The 27,335-nt window shown below is 39.0% G+C and overlaps 1 protein-coding gene across 2 annotated transcripts in view; it reads right to left on the bottom strand.

Moving 5' to 3' along the window:
- The window catches only part of sbf2 (SET binding factor 2), a 76,894-nt gene that overhangs the window by 17,200 nt on the left and 32,359 nt on the right, over positions 1-27,335 (bottom strand). For both annotated transcript variants that reach the window (XM_026377551.1, XM_026377550.2), the window contains exons 7-23: positions 23,680-23,812; positions 22,416-22,524; positions 21,920-22,033; positions 21,609-21,686; positions 21,149-21,262; positions 20,216-20,344; positions 19,887-19,985; positions 19,499-19,703; positions 19,284-19,393; positions 18,417-18,566; positions 12,187-12,255; positions 5,139-5,309; positions 4,524-4,783; positions 3,294-3,466; positions 2,961-3,034; positions 481-676; positions 172-299 (exon numbers count right to left, since the gene is read on the bottom strand). In XM_026377551.1, the coding sequence (XP_026233336.1) occupies positions 172-299; positions 481-676; positions 2,961-3,034; positions 3,294-3,466; positions 4,524-4,783; positions 5,139-5,309; positions 12,187-12,255; positions 18,417-18,566; positions 19,284-19,393; positions 19,499-19,703; positions 19,887-19,985; positions 20,216-20,344; positions 21,149-21,262; positions 21,609-21,686; positions 21,920-22,033; positions 22,416-22,524; positions 23,680-23,812 (2,312 nt within the window). The remainder of the gene's footprint in view (positions 1-171; positions 300-480; positions 677-2,960; positions 3,035-3,293; positions 3,467-4,523; positions 4,784-5,138; positions 5,310-12,186; positions 12,256-18,416; positions 18,567-19,283; positions 19,394-19,498; positions 19,704-19,886; positions 19,986-20,215; positions 20,345-21,148; positions 21,263-21,608; positions 21,687-21,919; positions 22,034-22,415; positions 22,525-23,679; positions 23,813-27,335) is intronic.

The raw sequence follows: 27,335 nt of genomic DNA, 5'->3' as shown, positions 1-27,335 counted from the left end.
CCATGAAGTTAATGTAACAGTGGAAATGTGAACAGATGCTACTGCATTGTACATTATCACTGGTATGAGCAGCTCAAGGTGATGTAAATTTTAGAGTTTTGCTAGATGTCACATAAATTAAAAGACATTGCAGTGTGACACTTTTGTTCACCTTTGTGTTTCAGTGTTTACCTGAAATGACGCCGAGCGGAGCTGCAGGCCTTCCTGCATGTTCTGCTGCAGCTGGTTCTGGATGCTGATCTTCTTTTCTTTGGTCAGTGTGGACACTGGAAAAGCTCTGATCACTGCCTGCTCTCCCACTGAACACAGACACAGGAAAAAAGACTAGTATTGCAGAAATAATACACTTTACCATCTGCTAATAACTTATTTTTATTATTTTTTGGCTTTTTATGCACTGTCAAAGAGCTGGAAAATATAAAAAGTATTTTTTATTTGTTGAATACTTAAAAGTTAGTGCTGCTGTGGTTCAGGATTTACCCAAAGGATCATGGGGGATTCCTTTAAAGATTATGCGATATGTAGTGAGAAAAAGGGCTCCCTCTGCTGGCAGGATGTGTGGACCCCCCAGGAGGCCCCCAGTGGCCTCTTCCCTGCCGTCCGGGTCCAGAAGCACCCGCAACCCCTCAGACACAAACTCTTCTCCAGGAAGCAGTGCTGGCCGCAGAATCTTAGGCTAATGGGTAAAAAAACAAACTAACATATCATACAAACTCTATCCATCAATGTCACAGCTTAACTTTAGACATTTTTCACCAACAGATACTCAAAATGAAGGACACAGCAGAAACATTTGCGTCAGTGAATTGTAATGTCAAATGAGAACACCACATGACCTTGTTGGACAAATTTAAGCTTTGCATGCACGTCATCATCAAAAACACACATCTTGCAAACACACAAAGCATTAGATATCACTCTACAAAAACTCCCGCCAACGAAAACAAATTCTCTCTCTGCAGAAGCCAATGTACCATTTCAACCCTTCAGGCAAAACTAACTATCTGTTTTTTTAAGTAAAACTGTTCAGTTACTCCAATTTATTGAACTGATAACCATTGGGTTTTACTTCATGATTTTAAAATTTAAACATAAGGACATCACTGACATGATATGTTTTGCACAGTACAGCTCATTAACCTGAGAGGTTTCTCAATTCCTTTCCAATGGAGCAGAAGTTACAGCAAAGCTCTGTGCCTCAAATTTATACAGGTATAAATATATGTATATATGTAAAGGTAGAGGAGTAAGTTTGTTATTAGTATTTTCCTCAGACATCCTGCTGAGATGTTAACTTTCGAATAATCCTCTAAATGGAGCATCTCATTTAGTATTTTTCATATTGTGTGTGGTTTTGGAATTGGTTTCTGTCAAAGCTCATTTTCAAAAAAGGACGTGCTTCCAAAGAAAGAAGAACTGGAAACATGTTGTGTAACACGTGTCTATAATATGCAATTACATCTCAGCTTTTTTAACGGAAGTGATTAACTGCATACATTACTGAACTAGGTAACAACACTTGGGCGTTCACTCTGTGTTGCTTCAGCTCCTTCTGGCCTCTAAAGCCTGAAGAGAAACACTCTGATGTTCCACTGTCACAAATAAGAACAAGGAGGGATATTAGATCATTCCCAGTATTTCCCATTAAGGCCATAACTGACCTGGGGGACTTGAGGTCTGGACAAGACATAATATAACCTTCTTAAATCGATCCTTGAATGGACAGCAACACCAAGAAGAGAGTCCCTCTGCACCTCATTACTGCTGCGAGCCCAGCTTTGTATTAGAGCTGCACCATAAATGCAGTCATTGTTTTTTTTTCCTGGTGTTACTACTAACATTCTCACTTGCCATGAATTGAGAGTCTGTGTTGCTTTCACACTTTTTAGTATTTTTGGCAGGTTGCTCACCACTTGCAATTCAGGACTGAATCTTTGTCCAGCACATAAACACGTGAGAAGTTAGCCACAAAATGCAGCAGACAGACTGCTCACCATGGTCTCCAGGTTGCTCCCAGGGCAGCACTGGCATGATGTTTGTCTGTGTGTATGAGTGTGTGAATTACCAAGAGATGACAGACACACTGTGTAGCATAGCAAATGGTAAAATATGACTGGAAAACACTAGATGAAACTGGCGCTCTGCATACTGGCAGCAAACCAGAGTGAACTGAGCACGTGGATATAGTTGACATTTACAAGAGTTAAGAAATACCTGAAGAAATACACAGTGTGTTCATTATAATGGCGTTTTATTTAATTTTATTTTTGTATTAAAAAATTTACATAAGAGTCAGAATCTTTAGACAATAAAGCGAGAATATTCAGAGAATTAAACTTCTTTCTATTTAAAGAAGAGAACAATCAAACCGATAAACTCGATAAAGATTACATGTTAATTGTTTAGAAAACTCAAAACATAAAAATGTTTTATTCTGCCGTTTTCCTCAGAATTTTCAAATTTCACTCTCAAAATATTTAAAAATTATTCTCATGCGAGTATTCCAACAATATTCTTAGACTATTGCCACATTCTGACTTTATTTTCAAAAGATTATGACTTAATAATATTAATATTGACAGTAACATGCTGTCAAGTGTCGCATATGTGATTTAGGTATTGATTCCTTAGCCATGATATGAACCAACACTCTTGTGTTGTAAGTTTTAGCTTTCTTTGCTGTAACATTATGTTGTGTTAGGCTGTTCAGGACACACCTCTCTACTTTCACAGTCAAAACCTCAACCGTACCTCATTATCACATCACATGACATTTGATTAGCATTTAACTTGTATAAAAAGCTTTCCATCAAATTGCTTAAAAGCTGAATTTTTTCGTTAATTTCCTATTACCATCTATACAATTGGAGAAATAATTTTAGTAATTTGCTTTAAAACAACTATATTTACACTGCATTTCCAGCTCAAGTCCAAGCAGCTCAGTGAAGAGCAACACCCACCTTCTGAATGGGAGGTAACCTCCTGCTCTCCCTGTGAACTGCCTCTAGAGCCTCCATCTGCATTGCTACGATGCCTGTGGGTCAGAAGTCGGGGTCAGTCACAACATGCACCCAAGTTCACACACAGAAATGGTCCCACGGAACACATGTACATTCACATGTTCCTACAGACAGAGTGTGTATTTTAAGGCCATTTAAAGTGTTAGGAGTTAATCAGCTCAAAGGCCTCTGTTAGATTTGGCCTAAGCTGAGAATACGCACATCCAAGCTGCTGTACAAGCTGAGGGAATTAGGACATTGACAGAGTATGAATGAACCCTGTGAGTGTTGTACCTGGGATCATGCTGTGCAGGCTTTTGATGTGCTCCTGGGTTACTCCGCTCTCTGTGCACACCTTGTCGATGAAGCGGGCAACAAACCTGACCACAGAGTTGGCTACATCACTGTTCTCTGAGTCCTCAAACCCACTTTCCGTATCAAAGCTCTCTGCCACGCTGCCGGCAATGCTGTGAAACAGACATGATGACAGAATGAAAACGAGAAAGGTCAAGCCCTCATGTCCAGGAGGATATTTGATCTGAGATGTGAGAGTTGTGTGTTGACACAAAGGGATTTGAAGATGCACTGTGATAAAGAGCAGTGAAGGTGAGAGTGATTTTCTGGCTGGCGTGTGCTAAGTGTTGATGTCTGCATCAATTGCTCGGACTCATTTAGCCAAGGAGAATGCTTCACATGCGCTGATGATGCAACCTCCTTACTGAATGCATAAACAGTGAGTGATGAGATCCAAATGTCCTCTGTGAGAACAAACAAGTCTAGGGCAAAAATGGAAGAAAAAGGGAGAAATTTCCACACAAACAAATTCTTGGCCGTGGCATTTCTGTCATCTCATTAGAGAAAGAAACAAAAATAACATAGTAACATGCTGTTCTTGTGGCTATTTGTGAATAAAGTCAGATTTAGGACATAATAATTAATGAAGTCCACACAGTATGCACTGCTAAATGCATTTTAATATTAACACTGTGTTCTTCTGATTATTTGATAACAAAGTCTGCTTGGGACATGGGGGATCTTCCCAGATTTATTTCCTTCTACAGTTACAGCAGTGCAGTGGAAACCACTTCCTCTACTTTGTTTGGTTTGGGTGAGCACAGTGTAGCTCCACTAAAGACACCCTGAAGGTTTTAAACTTCCAAACAGAAGTAAATGAGCCTCTGTTTTGTGCAGTAGCTATGTAAGCCCACAGGATGGATGTGGGCCGGAAACAGACCAGTAGTTGTGTTCCATTTGGCTAAAGAGGAAGATATCAAGTAGACTGTGAGTTACGCCACATCCGCCCACAAACTTATCATCACCTTATTAAGAGTGCTACATGTACTCCCAAATCACGATACCTTTCATTTAGGTTTTCTGAGACTGATTGTTCTACCTTACAAATACTGATTTAGCCAAAACTATGTTCTAGTCTGATATTAGTGGATAATAATGACACATTAATGATATTAATTACATCCTTTTTTACTTCCATAGTGAACTATAGTATGCTATTGCTCTCCTGACCTGTTTGTGACAATGCTGTTGCTGCCACTCTCCCAGTCAGCAGCAGGGGTGTTACGCAGCAGCTTGTTCTTGCTGGTGTCTAAAGGAACCAGCAGGTAAACCATGAGGCTGGCATAGTGGATGGCCTGACTGAATACAGTGCTCTCCTCATTCTTCACTAGCTCCTGCTGCTTTTCCTTGCTCAGGCTGGACCACAAGCGCAACTGTTCTGCTGCCAGGTCCATGGCTGTCTGCTCATCTTTTCCCACAGCAGGGGCATCCTGGAAACATCAGAGGAAGCAGAGTATTTGACAGACTTTTTGTTAGATCCCCTAGGTTTTTCATTCTTGTTTTTATTTGAATATGTTTAGGATTGTATTAGGTCTTCAGATTAGGTCTGTAATTTGTAAATTTGTAAGCAATGCCTTCTAAGATCTTGTAGATTAGAAGGTGATGTCTTTAAATGTTTTGTTTTAATCCAAAACCCAAAGATATCCAATGTATTATCACATAAGACAAAGGATGGGAGGTGGAAAATTTCCCATATTTGCCTAAAATGACATTAATTATTTTTAATCCATTTTTGTCATTCAATATTTTCCGTTCTAAAGTAAAAATAGTAACAGACTGTTTTACCTTTAGCCTGAGAGTAATGCTCCCTTTCTCCTCTGGGGTGTTGAGGTAAAGGGCTCGGATCTGACCCTGGACCTCACTGTAGAAAGTGGCTTCCCAGAACTGCTGGCTGGTCCATACTGGATGGTCCTGAATGCAGGTGTAGGCAAACTGATTGACACCAGCAGCCAATTTCTGTAAGACAAACCACAGTTTACAGAGTGCAGGTAATTTACGGAGGCAATATTAAACATCGACACTGCTTGTGAGTAGAGGGTGTGATTCTTATAAAACAGGGAATCTTTCCATACTTTCTGTTTTCGAAAAATCTTGATGTTTTGTTTAACAACAGCCCTACACAGGTCACCACACACAGGATTAGACTGTTGATTTCAACTGTTCCAAAAACTCTTTTAGAAAACAGGATCAGACAATGATGGTTATTACATGCCTACATAAGTTGAACATGTATGCATTGACAAGCTGTCTAAAAAGTCTTCACAGACAAACCTGATTAAAATGCTATAATCTAGTCTACCCGAGTGAGAAGAAATGCATACTGCACAGTCAAACACTAATCAAATCCAGACAAACGTATTTCAAATTCTAGTAGACACCCTAAAGTGCCCTAGGATACAAAACATGTAAATATGTACAGTAGGTCTCATTTTTTGCAGGCCTCTCTTTGTGGGCAGTTTTAGTTTGCACAGGTTTATTTCTCACTGGGCATTTGCTTCAGGAAAATGTTGGACTGCATTTAGTGCCCCTTGAAAAACAATTTGCCAAAATACTGTGGAGAAAAAGGAAAAACAAAAACTGAGTCAGTTGTGGGATTTAAAGTGAAATCAATCACTCTCTGAGTCATAACTTTTTTAACAGATAACAAACGCAAGTGGAGCCACAGACCACCCCCTTTCTTTCTGTGTCTGTGTATGTGGAAAGTGCACCTGCTGCATGAAAAAACAGCTACTATAAGGAACATAGAGTCCTCAGCTAAAGGCATTAACACTGGTTCACACTGTACAAAACATACAGTAAATGCCACAGAGCAATGATGGAAGAATATCACTCCATAAATAACATGGGCTGAATCGTGCTAATAAATAATCAGCCACAAACCAACATTCACCAGCCGTCCATCTCCCTGCAGAAGTCTGAAGGCCACATGTAAGGCTCAAGCCTGTTATTAGATTAGCGTCTGATTTCTTTCCCCTGAGAATGACATAATACAGTGGTTTCCATTATCACTTCAGAGTTTGCCTTTGAAGGATGAGAACTGGAAGAGTTACTGTAATTGTAACAGACAGAACAAAAACAGCACTATTCCCAGTGTGATGGGCCAAAAGCCAAGAGTGAGAAGAGCTGGGAGTATAGGGGGCGAAAAGAGAACTAATGCCACACAGCACTGTTGACATAAAGGTCTAATTGTAGCTGTGCACTGTTAATGATTCTTGGGAGTTAACACATTAAACACTCTTATGTTAGATGCAGACATATATTGTACAGTAATATTAGTGAAAATGTATGTACACCAATGGAATGAAAAAGTAGGTAAAATGTCTTGAAACATGCTTTAACATGTTATTAAACATCTGCTGAGGCAGGTCACCTGCTGCTCCTCTTCTATTAGATTACAAAAATGAAACTATATTTTTAGGAAATGTGACACTGCTGAGTTGAGCAGATTCTTTTTTAAATAAAGAGCATTGAATATCCTGCTGCATCATGACTTGGGCCAAAAACAAACAATTCTCTAATTTCGGGAAAAGAAGGTGTAGGCATAGTCAAGATGTAGAAACAGAACTCAAGGCGCTTCTTTAAAATTAATATTTTAAGGTGAGACTAACTGGGTTAGGTGTAACTGCCATTACCAAAGGATCAAACACAAAGAACACAAGCTCAAATAAGGTTGTGGGTGTTATTCACACACACAGGTAATGCAAGACAAACATCAAAATTCTGTAAATTCAGTCTTCTCAAATTTTTTGCTTCAAGGGGAGGGGAGGGGCTATGCTCATGTTGTTCACTTGATCAGGTTTACTGTCACTACAGATTCTATTTACATCATTATACAGTGGATTGAGATCAGATACTATATCTGAAAAAGCAAGACCACTTCACACACACAAGGCCACAGTTAAGAACCCAATTTAATGGGGGTTTGAGGGATTGTTTGATTACCATCCATTCACATTCTTTCCTTCTATTGTCCACCTGTTGATCCTATCCAGGCCTCCTACCAGCCCCCTCAGATTGAAGAAGCTACTGCTAACACAGCTACTAGAACTGATACTAAAATGTTGGCTGCATTATTTGCCCTTGTCAGCCACCAGAGAGCCGTTTGCATTTGGGCTCTTTGGTGGCTGACCTGGCTGAGGCACACCAGTACTGATACAGTTTATCTGTTGTTAGCTAAAAATAATGCTGCCCTTGTGTTTAATAGTTATATGATGAGATAGTTTGAGACCAGAAAAGTGTGAACCCAATTAAAACTGCTCGACTTCTCCAGACTATGCTTAGTGAATTAGTCCCAAATTACACTTCACCTCTAAACTATAAATCCTCTCTTACCTTCTAAATCACTCTCACTTAACACAGACTTCACATGAAATGTACAAGTAGTGCGTCAGTGTACAGCTTCACAGTAGATCACATGGCAACACTAGGATGACATTAATGGGAGCTTGTTTAGATTAACGGTTTTCCCTCTACAAGTGGAGTTGACTAAAGTAACTCTGTTGTAATCAGAGGACCTAAGCATACTGTCATTGACTGAAAGTTGGAATTAAGTCTAAAAATTGAAGAATGATATGACAAGGACAAATCAGCTGTGGCTAGAGTTGCTTTGAAGAGAGGCCAAACCTGGCACTGCTCAATCTAGCAGATTGTAGAATACATGGTCTCAGGATAATGTGGACAGAAAGATCAAAGGCAGGAGCTACATGAAACATGGTCATAAAAAAATTGTGACAAATATAAGAAAGAAGTGCAGCCATTAGATAGTACAGCAATACCTTTCTGTCACAGGGGTTACAGTACTTGTAGCAGATGTTGTGTGGGTGTAGGGGATCTGTGTGATTTGTTTATGCAGTCTATACTCAGACTGGCTTTGTTTTTTGACTTGTCTGATATGTGCAGGTCATTTTGACCGAGGTCAGCTGTTCCTAATATGATAATACACCGAGTTTACAGAGACATCCACAAGACAGATGGGCAAGGAGGAGGACAGGGAAGGAGAGAAGAAAGGAGAGGAAAGGGAGGAGGAAGGAAAAGTTGCAAGTGCAGATGAAGTGGAAGGAGGGAGTACACAACCCATCTGGCCATGTGACTAGTAAAGAGGAGGAATGCAGAGTTGAGAAAGAAAGGGTGAAAAACAAGCCGAAAAGACACACGGGGAGACAAAAAGGAGAAATGTTACACACAGGTTAGGGGAACGAGACTATCAGGCTTTTGCATCTTGCTTTGAACTTTGGAATATGATCTCAAGGTTCAGAGTATAATGACTGCAGCCTCCAGACATCAGATGGACAGCTACAGTATACAACATCACACATCAACCATGTCTGAGACTTGAGTCACAGTGCATATTCTGAAGTGACTGTGTAGTTGCACGTATACATTGAATGAAAGCTGCTGCATTTGTGTACATGTACATCAGCCTTGAGGCAGCAGTGCTTTCGAAGAATTCATAGCATCCCTGAATTGTAGATACAAAAACATTAGTCATTATCTCTGGACAAATATTTTGTGGGGATGTGTGTCCTGTACACAATCCATCTCCCCGTTTTAGCACTTTCACATGAGTCATTGTATTGTGAGGAAAACGGCTTGTATCCTGAAACTATAAAAAAGCCTGCATTTAAACAATGTACTGACAGGATTCAGTCATGGACAATTAACTGGAAGAACCATGTTGAAAGTCAAACTAATCAACAATTCTCAGGGCATACATTTGCTTTACTGGGGAAAAACACAATGTACAAGTAATATAAATGATTCAAAAGAAAGTAAGCATAAATATGGTAAGTCATGTGCTGTACAGGTCTTAGTACGTCACTTTCCTCATGAAGAAATGTTGGAGAGTAGTTTAACACTGCCGGTGAACTGCCAAAATCCCCACTTGCATAAACTACAGCTAAAAGAATGCTAACACTTGTGTTCTTGTTCATCCAGAATTACGTTTGTGTTTTTCTCTTGCTGTTGCATTCAATCTTTGTTTTCAACAGGCAGAGACATTCACTCTGTTGACACATTCAAATGTAAAAAGAAATATTATGTGGGACTGCAAAGGGCAGAATAACAACATACTCAGACGTCACTGATACCTGTTCAGTTCCAGATAAACCCACTGCTGGCTAGACAATGAATGCTAACTGTCCATAGATTAGAGATTCACAATAAAACCTCTAACAAAGGGCTTCTGTACAAGGGCTGTGCGGTATCTGGATAAACTCTACCTACACAGTCCAATTTACTCATTCGGGATACAGACCAAGAGATATTTTGCAAATCAGTTTTACCTTCCATCTGTCTGGAATAATAAATATCAAATACTGCTGCATCATTCCTTTAGTTTGAGCAAAACATGGGAAACAGGAAGGGTCAAGCTGGGGGGGAACCAAAAAAATGAAAAAGCAAAACATCTGACTATAGAATGTGGGTCAACAGTATAAGCAGTTCAGTGTCAACATACTGTATGGCTAGTAATACAATTTAACTCTGCCTCTGTCAAGCAGATTGTGGGAGCAGACAGTTAAAAGGGAGCTTCCCATGTTCCCCGACCTGGAGATTTAAAGGCCATGGGGACAGTACCACTGTAACATGAACACAGTGTGAGCCTGCCAAAGTCTGGCCAAGAATACCAAACAGGGACTTGACTAATGTCTGGCTCCTGAGATTAAACTAACTTTGATGTGCACTTTCTGCCCAATTTATTACCCAATGTTTGTTATGTGAAAGAAGCCAAAAAACAAAGAAAAACTACAGCATGCATTTCTTATGAAGAAAAATATGCACTAAAATGTGTATGAGATGCTAAAAAATTAAATTCTTATCAAATAAACATCTGTTGAAAAGTCTCAAAATGTGCAATAAATCGAAGGACATATACCTCTACTGCTCCTGCTCATGAGAGTGGTTAAAAATGAATGTCTAACTGCAGTTACACCACTGTAGGTTGGACACGCAGGAAACAGTATTGAGTGGGTCAGTGATTTTACTCAGTAAAAACAACCTGCTTACTTGGAAAAATGTCAAATCAAATCAGTTTCTGAGAAGTATTTACAAGAAGCTGACCCTCCCTACACAATGACACTGCACTGTCATGCTCTACTGGAGCACCATCACACCACTGCTAAAATAGGACCTTCATGCAGTATTGGGAGATATATATGGACATCTGTGCGAGATAAAGTTTAATGTATTATCTAACATACACTGTTGACTCAACAATCTCCTTCAGATTTTGTGTGAGTAAAAAAAGTACTCAAAGACACAAGTGGTCATGCTCAATAACTCCTACATTCTTTTCAGTGACTTTCACTGTCTTGTCTGTTCAGATTCAAGGGCAGGTTGATCATTCATAAAATATTCCTACCTGTTTATAGATCACACAGCTACTGTAAAGTACATTATAAGAAACAATTTTAAGACTAGCAGTCTAACAGAAGTAAGTCTTATGTTATAATATAAGCAGAGGAAGAATTATCCTATAGATGCTACGGTGCCATTGCATTTTGTTTTATTATTTAATTTAATTTATTCCATGTATTCTTTGGCTACATTCTTTGTAATTATCAAAAAGCTGATTAAATATGCCCAGAAACATGTAATTAGGGTGTGGTGGATCAACAGTGAAATGTTAGGATCCTGTGTGCCTTTCAATCCACACCCTGGTGACAGCTGATGGGTGCTCCATTACCAAGCTTTGTTTTTCTCACATTTTCACTGCATGATCCTTGCACCACTACAGAGATTACAAATATTTTGGCACATTCCTTCTGACCTCACTTTACTTTTCACCCTTTGGGTGAGACAGAGCTCAAGCTTGTCGCCAGTCCCAATCATCTGTAAATAACAAGGCAAAATGTGTTGCATTCTCAAAATATTCTGTTTTCTAATTACTTGTCTGTACCAGACAATATATCATTAATAACCTAACTGTAACAGAGGGCAATCACTTCATTGTGTAACAACTCTGAATTATAATAAATAAATATTCTTATGAAACAGAAATTGCTTTGTAGTGGTAGATACTCATTACATGGTTTAACTAGCATGCCCAAGCCAAAAAACACTGACATTATTGATACTTTTTCAGTGCTGGTGGCCCTGAAGAGAAAAACAACACACACGGTTTATCTAAGAGCTGCACTAGTAGTCAGGGGCATGTGAATTGGATGAGTCATGTGGTGACAGGGAGCAGGCCAGGTCCCAGTCCAGCCCATCAGGGTATGTCACTAGTACCCAACAAAAAAGTCAACGCGGACAGTTGTGTCTGTCCCCATAGAAACAAGCCAGCTGGGAGGACATAGTTGTTGTGAGCATGGCAGCTATCCTGTGTTGGTAATGTGGACTGGAAACCAAAGGCCATGGCTCGTCCTTTAAACCTCCCTGTGGAAGTTTGAACTTGCTGCCCAGTGTTTGTAAATACCTAAAGATCATTGAAGGGCAAAGGTTGAGAAAGCTGTCCCCTGGCTATTCTGACTGCAGCCTTCTTCCAGGACACATAAGACACTTTTAAAAATAAGTATCCCTTAAATTAGTTGTTTTGAACCAGGAGAGACTGTGATAAGTGTATCTAATCCAGAGGACCCTGGTTCCTGTTGACAATTATACTGAGCAACTTGCACATGTTTTCTGGAAAAACATCCCCAGTTAAGATTTTAAGTATAGTTTGTCAACATTTGGAGCAGCTACAAGAATTTAAATCATCTCAAATTTATGAGAGTGGTGAGTCAACAGCTCAATCTAACTGATTCCTAGGATGTCTTTCACTATATATACTTGACATAATAATGAAGATAAGAGAGGAGCAACAAACTCACATACATCCTTCTTTTCATTTCCTTACCCTGTAAAAGGCTGTTGACAGAGGCAGCAGAGCAGCAGCCACCGTGTACTCCTCTGAGCTGGAGCAGTCCTGTGGATGAAACAACAGGGGAGAAGTGAGATTGGGAAAAGTCGCAGCAGGAGACGTGTTACTCAGCTCTGTGAACAACTTTTTCACAGAGCCCCAAAACAAGCAACACAGGTTTCCAACAGAGATGTTAAACACACCAGGGTCTGCTGGAAACCCTGCTGGAAACCTTTCTGTCAGCTTTGGTAACTTAAAGAAGAACCATTTATTACTGCAATATTGAATTCATATTGAAATGAAATTAAGAAGAAGAAATGTTGTGTCTTTCAGCACAATCTGGTGAGAACACTGGGAGCAAATAATCTCCAGTAAACGTAAGTTCCTGTGAAATAAAAAAACAAAAAACAAAAAAAAAAACAAAAGCCTCCTGTTAAAAGTCAGGAAAGATGATTCTCAAAAAAAGGGGGGTCTGCCAAAACCACTCGCTGTGCTCTGCTCTACTATTAGAACATATGCTTTCAATAGCCTTATATAATCCCTGACCTGACACAATTGTCAGAATCCTCCAGTCTTCAATTTATTGGTAATTTATGTTTTGCATTCCTGCACCAGATTGCCATACAAGTCTCATTCAGGAAGGATGTTGCATAAAATCCAGTCGTTTTGGACATTGTTGTGTCCATTCATCAAGCAGCAGTATTAAACTAGCCAGATAGTAAATTTAATTGTCTTATTTTGTTTTTTAAATCAGTGAAAACGTTCCCTCTTTGACATTTACACACCAGGCCAAAGTGTCTGTCTATTTGGGATTGTTTGAGGTCAAAGAGGCGGAGTTTAATGCTGCTTTCAAGAGAATGGTATTAAGACGAATAGTACATTAAGAGGCTTAGAGCTGGGGCTTTCGGGCCCCAAACGAAATTTTCTTACAGAGATCACAGTGAATGATGTGAAAGAGAATAAGAGAACAAGACACAAGTTGGATTCAAAAGTACTTAATGCACAGGAAATTGGTACTTATCTCAAGTAAACTTAGTTGGGATTTATTTGTTGAAGTGCGTAAATGTGAATGGCCAGAGGAAACTTGATTTAATACCATGAACAAACAACCGCATTAATTGTGACCTGGTGCCACAAATCATAATCCTTAGTGTGAACCCTTGCCCTACCAAGTGTCATTTTCAAGGTCACGTGAAATCAAACACAAAAAAAGTGGGAAAAAAACTGAGTCCATGCAACATACTATCAGTGCCTTTAATTTTTGCGGGAGAGATATGGAGAAGAATGCTGCACATTCTGATAAGTGGCCTCCAGTAGGGGCCTCTATCACCATCCTTCCTTGAAGAAAAAAAAAAAAAAAGAAAATGTAGAGAGGAGAGAAAATGCAAAACAGTTCCACAGCTACACATGAAAGCCTGACCCCCCGTTGACTAAGCAACATAGTTTCTGTCTTATTTTTCTCGCCGCTTGTGTTTTTCTTTGCAGTTATTTGGGCTGTGGTAATATGTTCCAGCTTGGAGCGGCACCAAAGCATTGTTTACCAGCATCCCTAACATTGCTGCAGGTCACAGGAGTTCATGGACCCCGGCCGAAATAGAACAACAGGCGGAAATGCACAAGCAGAGAAGTGTGATGACAAACCAACATTCAAAAATTAATGTCATGACTTCTTTAGAACAATGATCACAGTGTATTATTGGTAAGAAGTTATGCTTCACATGAAGAAAGTGATGTCAAAGGTTTTTCGACACGTCACATCACATATGAAGTAGACATTCTCAGGTTTACCTGAGCCACACTTCCTATGACTACCTACAAACCCTCAGTGTGAGCAGACAAAGAGGCTGAGTGACAGTTCAAACACTTTAAAGGTTAACTATCTGAGATTACACTGAATGAATAATTAAGGAAACAGAGTAGTTGTTTGTAGGCCATTAGCATCACATGGGGAACATCTACAAATCTACATGGTGCAGAGTGGGTAAAAATATCTTTGTTATTTGAAATTTGGAAAAAACAGAGGATATTAGGGTGTTACGTATCTCCTAATTTCTGTTTGTGAGGACACCCTGTCGTCTTCCTTTCGTCCTGTTATTTACATTATGTCTCACAATGGTTCCTCTTAGTCTTGAAGCTGCAGGATCTATGATGACGATGATGACTAATATTCTACAACTATTCTGTCTCAGACACTGTATACGCAAGGCAAAAACAAGAAGCTCGAGCTTGTGACAGAAACAGGAGGTGAACAAACAGCAGCTTCCTGTGAATTTCAAAAACACTACCACTTTCCAGGAAGATAAGAAATAAAGTTGACACGGCATACTTTTATGAAATCTTTGGAGTACCACTGAAACTTAGTTTCTGTTAATTGCAGCTTGAATCGCAAGTAGAAAGACGAAGAAAAAACACATAGTTGACATCTTTGCTTTTCCTGACAAACGACAGCCACAGATTCCATAGTGTAAGCAAAAAATTCGATTAACGCAGATGTTTACCTGGACATCCTAGAGAAACATTATCTGAACATGGGAATGATACCCAGTGTAGATTCCCAGTGACCATATTAGGTAAGGCAGTTTGCCAAGACGACTAGTGCAGACAGAGGCCATGTTCTCACAGCAAGAAACTAATTTATGATCTAAATAATGTAAAAAAAAAAAATGTAATGAAGTCATCTCTTAAAACTATTAAAATTCCTAAATTGCAGCACGGAATGTTAAGGCTCTAGGGGGCATGGCGGTACAGACTCACTTGGTGGGGCTCATCACCTCAGACTTCAGCCATCTACAATTCAGACAAGACAGTTAGATTAAGTGCCTTGTACTTGTCCAACAACATCTGCATGTAACGTGTGCTCCTGCACGCTACACCACATCAGATCATCGAGCTCATGATCATGCAGAACTCATGGACTCCATGCCATTTTGGCCACTTCCCATAGACCTCCTGCACTAATCCCCTCTCACAGTAAACGGCCACGGCCATGTTTTTGAGCACCATCATGAGGCCCTCAGCCATGAGAGCACGGAGCACAGAGGGCTCATAATCCTATCTGACAGGAAATGGTTGGGATGCCAGGATACATCCACAGCAGGGCTCATTCCCCCACATGGCTTGTGCAACGTTTACTTCTAAAAACTTTAGCACTAAACAAGGCACACACACACCTGAGCGGGCACACACACACACAACCACACACACACACAAACACACACACACACACACACACACACACACACACACACACACACACACAAATTAACTAAAACATCTTAATATGGGTTACTGCGTGGTTCATTAGAAACAGAACAAATAAGGATTACAACAGATGTTTTAACAGGAATGCGTCACATTTTCCGGCCATATGAACACATTCCAGAGGATGCATCACCATTGTTTTATGAATTACAAGCACAAATGTAAAGAAAAAGAAACAAATTAACAAATGCCTACAAGGTACAGTATCACTAGATTCTAATGTGGTAACCTTTGATCTATATTTTTTTTGTATCACATACCTCTATACCTCGTTTCCTGCAGCTGAGCTCCCAGTGTAACTTTCAGAGGAAAACACTGATTGCAAACAGAAAACAGAACTGTCACTTAGTGTGAGCTTGACAAAATGTTTCTGCTCTCATAATGATGATGCCATTCCAAATCAATGTGTCTCATCTACACATGTGCCAGAAATCCTAATGAGACATCATGCTGTCATTGTACGAAGAGCAAGTAACATTTTTTACAGAGTAGGTCACTTTGGCTTTGTTAGGCCCTGAAGGATCTTTTAAACATACACATGTGCACGCAGGCACACACACACAGGCACGTGCACACACACACGCAAACACTCGCGCACGCACACACACACACACACACACACACACACACACACACACACACACACACACACACACACACACACACACACGCATACACACACACACACACAAGAGGCCTCTCTGTCATATCATTTTGGGGTTCTTACATGGCTGGGCGTTGAAAGAAAGGGCAGTGCGCAGAGTGCAGAATATGAAAGTAATTACTGGCCCAGTAATTTAGTATTTATATTGCTTTCACAGTTCATCTGAGACAAATCCCTCACAACCGAGCTGAGTCTAGGAAATAAAAGCCAAAAACAAATGCCTGGCTTCCATCATGAACTAAAAGAAGAAATAACACAATGCACAATAAAGTCTAAACAAACACACAAATAAACAAAAAAGCCATCAGAAAAAGCCTGAATATATTGTGTCACATGCTGCAACCCATCAAACCTCTTCTCCATGTGTGAAGTTATTACTTTTTCCTATGTGGGGCTGTGAATAATTTGCTTTTCAGCAGCATTCCAGAGAAAATCAATGTGTCAAATTGGCCTTTGAGACTTTCATTTTCAAATCTAACTATATAGTAAAAAAACATTTTTTATTTTGCTAAATCTCTTTTCACTCTTTAAAAAAAAGGAAGTATCACTCACTGCTTCCAACAAACACATCAGGAACTTGTTGTTATACCAAAGAGATGCACTGGCTATAGTTTATCAGACAGCAGCACTATCATTTCTACCTTTATGTCAATTCAGACAAAAATGCACATCATTAACAAATTACTGTCTAAGCAAAGTTATTCTCTGTTCCTGCAACGAAGACAGTCAGACATTAGGCACAAAAAGAATGATGCAACAAGCTATTATTTTTATGTCTTCCTCCATGCATGGAAAGTCATCAATAACTAAATTAGCAAATCGGCCTTGGCCTTGTCATGTAGCCATTATTTCGGCCAAAATCATGAATGCTGCACTTTGCTTCATTTTCCTATTGTATAACTGTGGAGCAAATGACACGTCAAATAACCTTGCATGTCCCTGGTCTGGCTTGATGATGAGATTAATTGGCTTTCTATCATTCTGGTGGAAAAGTAATGACTAGAATGTAAAGTCACTCCATAAAAGCTGCACTCTTTGCAGATTACTTAAAATCATTAAAACCACTGAAAGGACTTATTCAAGGTAGTAAAACATGAGGAACTACCAATAAAGACCTGGCTGCTCTGGTTGAGTGAAGCCTCCCTGACCCTTTATGAGCTGCACAAAAACACATTGCTTACTCACTCTGACAAGTAGCTAAGGCACGAGGGCAACAAGAACAGACAAATACACCATCTGATAAACAATGAGCAGCATTGTTGGAACTCAGTCTTAACACCACACTGCCAGACTGTTATAAAGAAACAAACTTGAGAATAAAGAACAAAGATGCTGAACGGGAAGGGCAGGCTTGTGCTACATAGGTTACATGTACTACTGTACCAATTAAAGACTGTGTTTGCTAAATTAGAACCAGTTACAAATCATAAAATATGGCATCTGTTTAAGGTTTAGGACATGAACTACGGTACAGTCAACTCTGGTCACAATTTTGGTAAATTAAAATATATATATATTTTATATGCTTTCAAATTCTATAATATTTTGTACAAAATAATAACGTAAAAGACTAAAAGACTGACATTCACAGTTTGGGTCACGGTAAATACACCGTAACACATCATATTTTGTTTGGATAAAAAAAACGTTCAGCTGTTTTATCAAAAGAATGAAAACCATAGCATTGTCACTGAAAGTACACAATTTTGATAGTATAAAGAAGTATATATTGTAAAAACAAAACGTAGAATGTAGAAGTATATACAGTATATTGTACACACACAGCTTCTGGTTGCATTATGTCTAGAGTTAGAAACAGATTTAGAGATGTGCTGAATATGGTGAAAACCACTCAGTATGTAGATCTTTCAGTTTATTATCTTTATTTAATTATTCAATTTATTACTGCCAGATGTCAGAAATAACCCCTAATTTTCTAGACAAACTGCAAAACTAGGCAAACTGATGTTTTGTCTGGCCAACAGTCAAGCTTAGCTTTTCAATTTAAAGGGACGTAAAACAAAGAAGCTGCAAAATTCCACATGTAGGCATAAATATTTTGCTCCTTTATAAATTACTTAATTAATCAATTGATTATCAAAGATAAAGTTAATTTCTGATAAGCTAACTGAATAGTTGACAGATCAAGTAAGTGACTTAACAAAAAACAAAGAAAGAAAAAAAAGAATTTTAAACTGTGACATGCCTCCTTGACTGCATGTTTTTTTAACTATGTATTCCATCTTAAACTGATGATGATGAGTGTGGATGCAGATATAGGTGTCTGTCACTTGTCACTTACCTGGAGGGCACAGTTCATCATACGAATGATGTAGTCAAACTGTTGATGGTCCAGTATGGCACGGTTCAGCTGAACATGAAGACTCAGTTCTTCAGTCAGACACAGGCGAGCTGCCTTGCCTTTCAGTGCGCGCAGGGCAGCAGGCAATGACTGTTAAGAGAAAAACAGAGGTAAAAAATACACTTGACTGGCCTGATAAGAGTTATATTAGAGACAGAGTGAAAACACAAATTTGACTAACTAATTTGAAAGCAAAACAAAAAAAAAAAACAGGAAACTAATTTAATGAACCATTAGAGAACTAACTTTATTTTGTGCACAATTCACTGCTCACAGCAACACTATTTACCTAGACAGTAATGCAGCTACTTTGAACTGCTGTATGGTCTACAGTGTTCACACTGACAATTTGGCAGTAAAGGATTTACAATCTCATTTGGGTTTCCGAGGCATTTTTACATTGGCACAGAGATGTAGGCCTGGATTCTATAACTCCTATATGATGCCACAGGGATTCATAAAGTTAAAACACACTGGATGCATTTTGCTCTGAATGTTCACCTGTGACCTCACATACAGTTTGAGAAGACATCTCTGTGTGTATTCAGTTCTCATTGGAACTGATTAATACTGGTGTTACCACAATAGTTAATGTTTAGCAAAGTTAGCTGATAACATGGATTCTGAGAGTATCTTACACAGACTATTTCTGTATGTGAGTGCATGTGCATCAGCTGGAAGGTATTAAAATAATGAAGGTGAGGAGATATCTACAGCAGCTTGAGTATCACAAAAGGACAGATGCTTCCAGTTAATAAGATTATTTAAAGGCTGATAAGCTCCCTGATTAAAGACACAGTGGATCACCTTTTCAGTCTCCAGGGTCTTGTTGTCAAAGATAAAGGAAATGCAGCTCCGCACCACCTCCAGTCTGCGAGCACTGTTAAACACAGATCCACTCTTTCCTATTATGGATACTGGAAGACACAAAGAAAAAGAACAATCACTGCAATCCACTACAACTCCTGCAAACATCAGACTGTTTACTGTTGTACTGTTTATTACAGTAAAGTTTGCCATACCGACAGGTGTTCCGGCAGGTACAACACACTTCCTCTCAGGTCGTGTAGGAGGAGGCGTGCTATTATGTTTTGCAACACTCTCCTGTATCAGCCTGTCCACCTTCTCATCATCGAGCAGTGGAAAGGGAACCTGGTGCACACGCAAGTGGGATCCCTCAGATGGTCGAGGCACTTTCTGGAATGCCATGTGGGGGTTTGGATTCTCCTGCAGCACATCCACAAGGAAAAATGTATTTGGATACACAGTTATATATACACATAGTGAATTTACCTCAAAACACATGTAGAGCATGCTGAATGGTGAACATCTGTTCTATATACAGTATGTATGGTACAAAACTGATACAGCAGAAAATATGTAGTTGTAGTTACTTGCACACAGCCTTACATTTCTGTACAGCTGCTCAGAAAGTTCCCTGATGTGCTTCTGCAGCTTGGCAGATCTGACATCTTCTTCCTTGAAGCTGTCAATGTCTAAGGCCACCAGCTGCCATATACACAACCAACCAACAAACAAAAAACAACAGAACAGTGGATCATCTAGTAGAACACATTCAACGGTTATACTGATGAAAAGCATTCCTGCAGTACAATCCCAGGTGATTGAGTATCAAAAAATGTTTCTTAAGACACAAAAAGGTATAACCTTCTTTATTTAAAGCTAAAAAGTAAAGGGTGATAAAGTTCCATTGTAAGTGGAGTATCATGGTACAGTACCTCATCAAAGAGATCACAGGCTCGGTAAGGCGGACCTCTCTCTGAGACGAAGCCAGCGAAGGCCATGCCATCCAAAACCTTGGTCAGGAAATCATTCTCAATGAGGCCTCGCTGGCCCAGAAAGGCAGTCTGGATAATGTCAGAATTAGAGCAGTTACAATTGCACACTGCTGGGAGCAATGTAATCTAGTTCATATGGATATACTCTAAACTGAAAAACAAGCATAGGTATCACAGCTATTCATAGAATAAGATTACAATATCTTCAAAAATATCTCTGCAAGGGGGCCTGAGACCAGCATCTTTTATTGCTGAAATCACGGATAACTTCTTCAGCATGTACAAAAAGAAAAATAAATCTAGTTATAAGTGACTAGATGCAAATGAATTCAATTTACTTTACACATAATTATTTGTGCTTGTGGGCAGAAGAAATAAAACACAGTTCACTCAAGCCTTCCCCTCTCAGCAATTCCAGGCGACTAAGCAGAGCGTTTGTTTATAATGTGATCCATGTGGGGTACTTTGAGGATGATGTGCTGAGGGGTTACCACGGAGACACCACAGACACAAACAAACAAAAGCCCCGGCACAAAACAAAAATGTAAACTTAATACATTTCATATGGCTCATGCCGGTTTTTCCCGAAGGTTATGGGACTGTGTCTGAAGCTTGCATAAACAAAAGAACAGCATCACGGAAGTCATGGAGCCTCGACAACACATTTAAAACAAATGCCTACTAACACACAATCCCCCTACACAGATCTTAAAATATCATACTACCTTACATCTGACTCTGGTTAGAGGATTCTTAGCAGATAAAAAAAACAATGTGTTTGCAGAGGAGCAAATGCTGAAGGAGTTTAATCTAAGGTCACATTTGGCAAAGTTAAATTTCAACAGTGGGAATTTCAGTGTGTCGTTACGTTACCTTGTGAAAATGGATAACAGGTTCAGAATGGATGCGGATGAGCTGCAGGCAAGACCTATAGCCCTGGAAAAGTTGTGCAAAGAGCCTGAGAAAGACGGCCCTCACCTCCTTGTCCTGAAACACACACACACACACACACACACACACACACACACACACACACACACACACACACACACACACACATACACACACACACACACACACACACACGACTCATCAAAAAGCTATGCCACAATTGCACTCTGATAAATCAATTATGCAACAGATGTTATTTGTTTTAAGGATAATGGGTTACCGTCTGTTAGTGCCCTAACTCCAACGCTGACCTTTGTGTGATAAGAGACTTTTTCTGATGAAGGCAAACATGCCCTCCTCATAAGAGGAAATCACTCCTTAAAATGAGACATCCTGGGGATCATGAATTAAGGGAGGGCTTATGATGGTGATGCTGACTTACCAATAATTTGAGGTTAGAGGGTGCAGTGCGAGGCGGAGGGAATGCATTGTCTGCTATCTCCAGATCAGGGTGCAAAACCTATGAAAATGAATTTATCTCCAGATGGTTTATTTGTTTTATATAGATCAAAGTGCAATAACAGCAATAACAACAAAAGTGAACATTTCTTGTGCATGATGAGCAACCAGAAAATATAGGACACCAAATAATACATGACAGCAAAGTAAGAATTTTAATCAGACAACACTTCTGAGAATAAGAATAAATATTACACAGGTGATATCCTATGTGTGTTAACATGTACTGCTTACCAAAGACAGGGCAGTTTGTGTCTGGTTTAACAGAGGTTCGGGGAGCAGGGACAAGTGGATACACTCGGGAATCTTGATTGTTCCTCCATCCAAGTCAGCAATAATAACATCCAGCTAGTGAAACACATAAAACACAGACAGGTCAGGTGGTGTGATTGCAGCAGAAGGGAGTACTGTGAAGTACAATGCATATGCCTGATGAGGTTCAGCCGAAACCAGCTAAATCAACATCTTGGGGCAGATTGCTTAAGATTAATAGGTAAAAACTTCCGGAAACCAAACTGCTTGTTAAACTAAAACTGTTCTGGTGAGTAGAAAGAACAAATTCTAAAATGTCACAATGAATCACCAGTAAGGGCGTCAAAATAAACTCTAGAAGACTCCAGTGTTTGTGAATAATTCACATGTGTTTGAAAGCACTGGAAAATTTCTGATCTTCAACTTCTGCATGCAAGTAAGAGAGACTGCTGGACGCTTGTGACACATCTCCACTCACCAGATCCTGGATTTCACTCTGGAACATGGAGTGCACTCCGATGATGAAGGGAGTGGGAGAGCTCAGCACTTCTAGCAGCCGCGAAGGTAGAATAGGGATGTATGGGTAACTGAGCACATGAGAGGACATATGTTTAAAAATACAGATAAGATAAGATAAAATCACAGGATCACTGGGAAACTGACAGCCTAAATAAATATACTGCTTTGCCGGGAATGATATTATGAAATTGAAGCTAAAATGAGTAAACTCACATTAACTGATAAGAGTGCAGTAAATACAGAAAAATGTGAAAAATCGCAAATCATCATCTACTACCAGGAACTAAAGTTATGCGACATACAAAAATTTGAATCCCCATTGGCAATTTAACTACTTTAATGATCGTGTGATGTTATCTAGTATGGTGGAATATTTAACATAATATATATACTAAAATTATATACCGATATGTACTGTTGTAAAACAATGAGGGAACTGTTGCCAAGGTCGAGGGATTCAGTTAATTTCACTAAAACAGTCTCATGACCTCATTATTGCAATGTGCATAAATATATTTATTAAAGGCAGTGTTTTAGAACAAGGAGAATTTAACTATTATGATACTAAAAGGTTGCTTGTGCATTGCACCACAGGTGAGGCAATCAAGTAACAATGTGTTTAAACACTCTGTGGGTCAGAAGGCAGAGTGGATTGTCCATTATGTTTAGGACAAACTGTTGTACCTCCAGGTGCTGGACAAACATTTTAATGTTAATGGTAAAAGACAAATATATGAATAGTGCCTTTCATGACAATTTGTAACTTATCCTGTGGGAGTGAATGTTAAAGTCTTATAGCATGCTGTGATTTGCAGCCAGTTGTAAAAATTAAAGACTAGTGAAAAAAATCACTTCTACTTAAATTCCCACTATAATTTATTAAAACAGATAGGGATTTATGGCTTGATTGGAAAAAAATGCAATCAATATATAAAGAAAGACACCTCTAGTAGAAGTGAATACCAAAAGTACAGACTGGAAACATTCTGCATTTATTTATTTATTTATTAGGTACACAAGGTTATACAAACAAAACTTTTGGCATCTTACAAAGTGGAGAGAGCTCTTCATAGAACTAAATATACTGATGAACGTTAATTAAAAGTTAATCTTTACTCAGATCATATGCCATGGAAGTCATAACATCAGTCAAGGTGTTGGAAAGTGTTAGTGGAAAGTAATTTGAGAAAATATCCCACCACTGCGGTCAAACATATACTAACCTGTACTTAAGGGGAAACATGAGGGCTTCCAGGGCGCGACATGCCTCTCCGAGCCGCTCGTAACTGGTGGAGTGGAACAAAACCTTGTGCTCTGTCAGAACCGCACAAAACAGGCTTAGAACATTTTGGATTCCTGGAACAAGAAAACAACAGAGGGCAAAATTAATGAGGTATTTGTTGAAATATAACTGCCACATTTGTGAATATTTATGGAGGATTTCGAAAATCAAACACAGATTAGAACAAATACTTCATTTTAGGGTTCTGTGCTTACCCACAAGAGATTCAAAATGGATTAAAGCAATTATAAAAATCCAATATACTTTTGGAAATGGATTGGATTTAAATCTGATTTTAATTGTCAAAAGGAAGTGCAGTTACTTTATTTCATAATAATAACACTTGGTCAGCACAGCCTTACTGGTTCATTGAATAAACTACTGTATGTCACTATAGATGGTCTCTTTGGTAGCAAAACCACCATAGCATACGATAAATTCACAGTTATATGTTCAAGTTTTGGCACAGCTTGACAAATATAACAGTCTCTGTAGAATATTTATGTTTCATATCATAAAAAATAAAACATTGTGGCAAGTGAAAAAAGCCAACATAGTCAGTAACACATCCTTTAGCAGATATCATGTAAACGCTCTTTGTAGCCATGTAAAGGTTTTGAAATTCCTGTTTGGGATTTGCTCCCATTCTTGCTTGCAAAAGATTTTTATTTCTACTTCTATTTTTAATTGTTATAGGTCAGGGAACTACCAGGCCTGTTCTAAATTATTTAGTTTAAGGTATATTTAGGATCTTTATCCTGCTGTAGAACCTGTACTCTTTTCATCCTTAGGTTTTTTACACATTGTATGATGTATGCTTCCAGAATCTGCTGGTATTTGTTGACATGCAATATTCCCCCCACTCCTGAAAGGTGTCCTGTGCCATTGGCTGCAACTTGACAGTTGGCAAGGTAATATTTTCATGAGACGCTGCACCTTTTTAAAGCTCTTCTCTTCAAGTTTTTTCTTTGCTCTTCCAGATCTCACCTTGACCGCTGCAGTTTCCCTAAACTGCTATCTCTTAATTACATTTCACACTGTGAAAACTGCAAGCTGGAACTATTTTGCCATCTTCTCGTAGCATTCCTCTGTATTAAAGGCAGTCGTACATAGCAGCTTAGGTGGACCAATGATGCGGTGTTTGCACAAGGTTTGAAGAGTCAGAGAAAGATCTGAAATTGGTACCAGCTGACATTTCATACAGAGAACTGTGAGCCAACTGAGATCTGAGACCCTGTTTGGGTTTTTGTTCAGATGGTATTAGCGTTTTATGTTCCATATTCCTACAGAGGCTGTGTTTCCCACTTTCCAATTAAAAAAAAAAATCAAAACTCATAAAAAAATCATAATTGTAACTGTAGGCAGGACAGCTGTACTAAAACCGGTCTAGAGCAACATGAAAGAAATGCTGGTAAGTGTGAACACAGGAATAGGGAAAAAGGAATTTCAGTTAAGTGTTACAATACCAACACTCTTCAGATTTGTTTAGTTTTTGTTTCAGTTTTGACATATTTTCCCAATCACACAGTTACTGTGTTTTGTCAAAAATAAAAGAGTGGAGTAGTTGATCACACCAAGTGGACAAAGTTTAAATCACTTTACATAACTGCAAAATGTTTATAGCTACGTAACCTGCTGGCTCAAGATGACACAAATCATTTCCACAAACAAATGCAGGTTATGTTAAACACTGACTATCAAACTATGGGAAAACTCATCTCTGAAAAACAAAGGAAATTACACACTCATACAGTATAAATAATATTTCAAATCCCAATGTGACAATCAGGAAGAATTCTAAGTTTACAATTCCTGTTATTGTTTCCTATCAAGCAAGTGACAGACCAATTCATCACACATTAGGGTGATAAGGAGAGAGGAACAGAGGCAGACATATCCGTGCCACTGGGGGTGCTGGATCTGGATGTTTGGCTACCTAAGCAGAGCATTTCAGTGATAAACAGGAAACACGACTCTTAACAAAATTTGAGTTTTGAAGGTAGGCAGGTTCATCAAACCAAATGACTTTACATACTGGATCAGAGAGACGCAGAAGAGTTTGTCTGACTAAGGTTGTATGATCACACCTCAAGTTCAGGTGTTTACTTATCTCATGGAAAGAGCGACACATTTCCGCGCCCTAAATACAAAGTGACAGAAACAGCTCCAGACAACAGAAGAGACAAAGGCAACAAACAACAAACGGTAGGGCTGTTGATGGCCGGTTCTATCCCGCCCCAAAGGGACGTACTTCCTGTGCAGTGCGACATGTTTAACACACATTCCTCTTTGGTGACTCAGCTGACCTGTGCACACAGAAATGATGTGCTGACCTGCCTTTCTATACAGCTACTAGGCTCCTTATATAGACATGAGAATGACCTAATAAGAGGGAACGATACATTTGATTGTGCTTCAGTTTAACTGGTCAGCTGACTTATGATATTTACCTTCCTCTTAGCACACAGAGACATCTGTTTTATAGGAGGAAGAATGATTAACTTAGCGTCCGACTCTCAGTCACTTTCACTCTGTGAAAGCCACAAGGGCTTGACTTTCAGACACTTTTGCATTCATTTGTCCTACTGCACAATCAATAACAAATATTACAGTACAGGAATCTGTTAGTTTATGTCTGTCTATCCTAAATTAACACTGTGCAGTATGTATCAGACACAAGCATCAAGTTCAACATTCATAGCCACGCTATGCTTAAATTAACTGAACAGGTTTTTCCACTGGTTAAATAAGGGTTTTCAGGGTTTGCCATTTACACCTGCAGTCAATCTACCTGCTAAAATACGCTAAGCATCTGTAGATTTATAATAGGCATACATACAAAAGCAGTACTGATTTCCTCATCCAATGTATGATAAGAACAGAAATAACTGTACTTTCTAAATGTCAAACGATTCCATTAATCAGTAAACTTGGATAAAAAAAAGAATATAATAAAATATAATTTTTTTAAAATATTGCAAAAACAAAAACAAAAACATGAACTTGTACTGTCTGACTTAGCAAGATATGATACTGGCAGTAGTTTGATCTATCACAGATATCAGTATAAAGCTGCCTGTCTGTGTTACTGGCACCAGTCTAAAGGTTTAACCGCATGTTACCAGCCTCAGATGAACGGACTGTAATTAAAGCAGGTCAGAGCACATCAGAGACTTGAGCACAACAACACTTTTCACTTCTTTAACATTAATAAGACAAGGTAGGTGGTAGCCATGAAGAACAATGACACATATTGAGAGCCTTTCAAACACTCGTGTTATCTAGCCCCTTCACTGCTTAAAGGACAAGCATGACTACATAATATACTGGACTGATTAATGGAAATGGTCTATAAAAGGCTAAAAGCCCATGGTTGGGTATTATGACAACACTGTGTGTCCAGATATGCCAGATTGACTTCCACATGACCTTGATGACATGTGAATCATGTAAATATTCCCCATGTGCATATTCTCCACTCCGGTCAAACAAGAAGAGGATGGTGTTAATACACAAAGGAAATAAAATACACTGTGTTTTTAAGCAGATTCTTCTAATCAAATAAAGCCAATTGAGGGCCAACTTTCCATTACAAAT

Source organism: Anabas testudineus, chromosome 3 (assembly GCF_900324465.2).
Source record: "Anabas testudineus chromosome 3, fAnaTes1.2, whole genome shotgun sequence".
In the NCBI taxonomy this organism is placed as follows: domain Eukaryota; kingdom Metazoa; phylum Chordata; class Actinopteri; order Anabantiformes; family Anabantidae; genus Anabas; species Anabas testudineus.
This window is presented reverse-complemented; position numbering and strand designations above follow the sequence as displayed.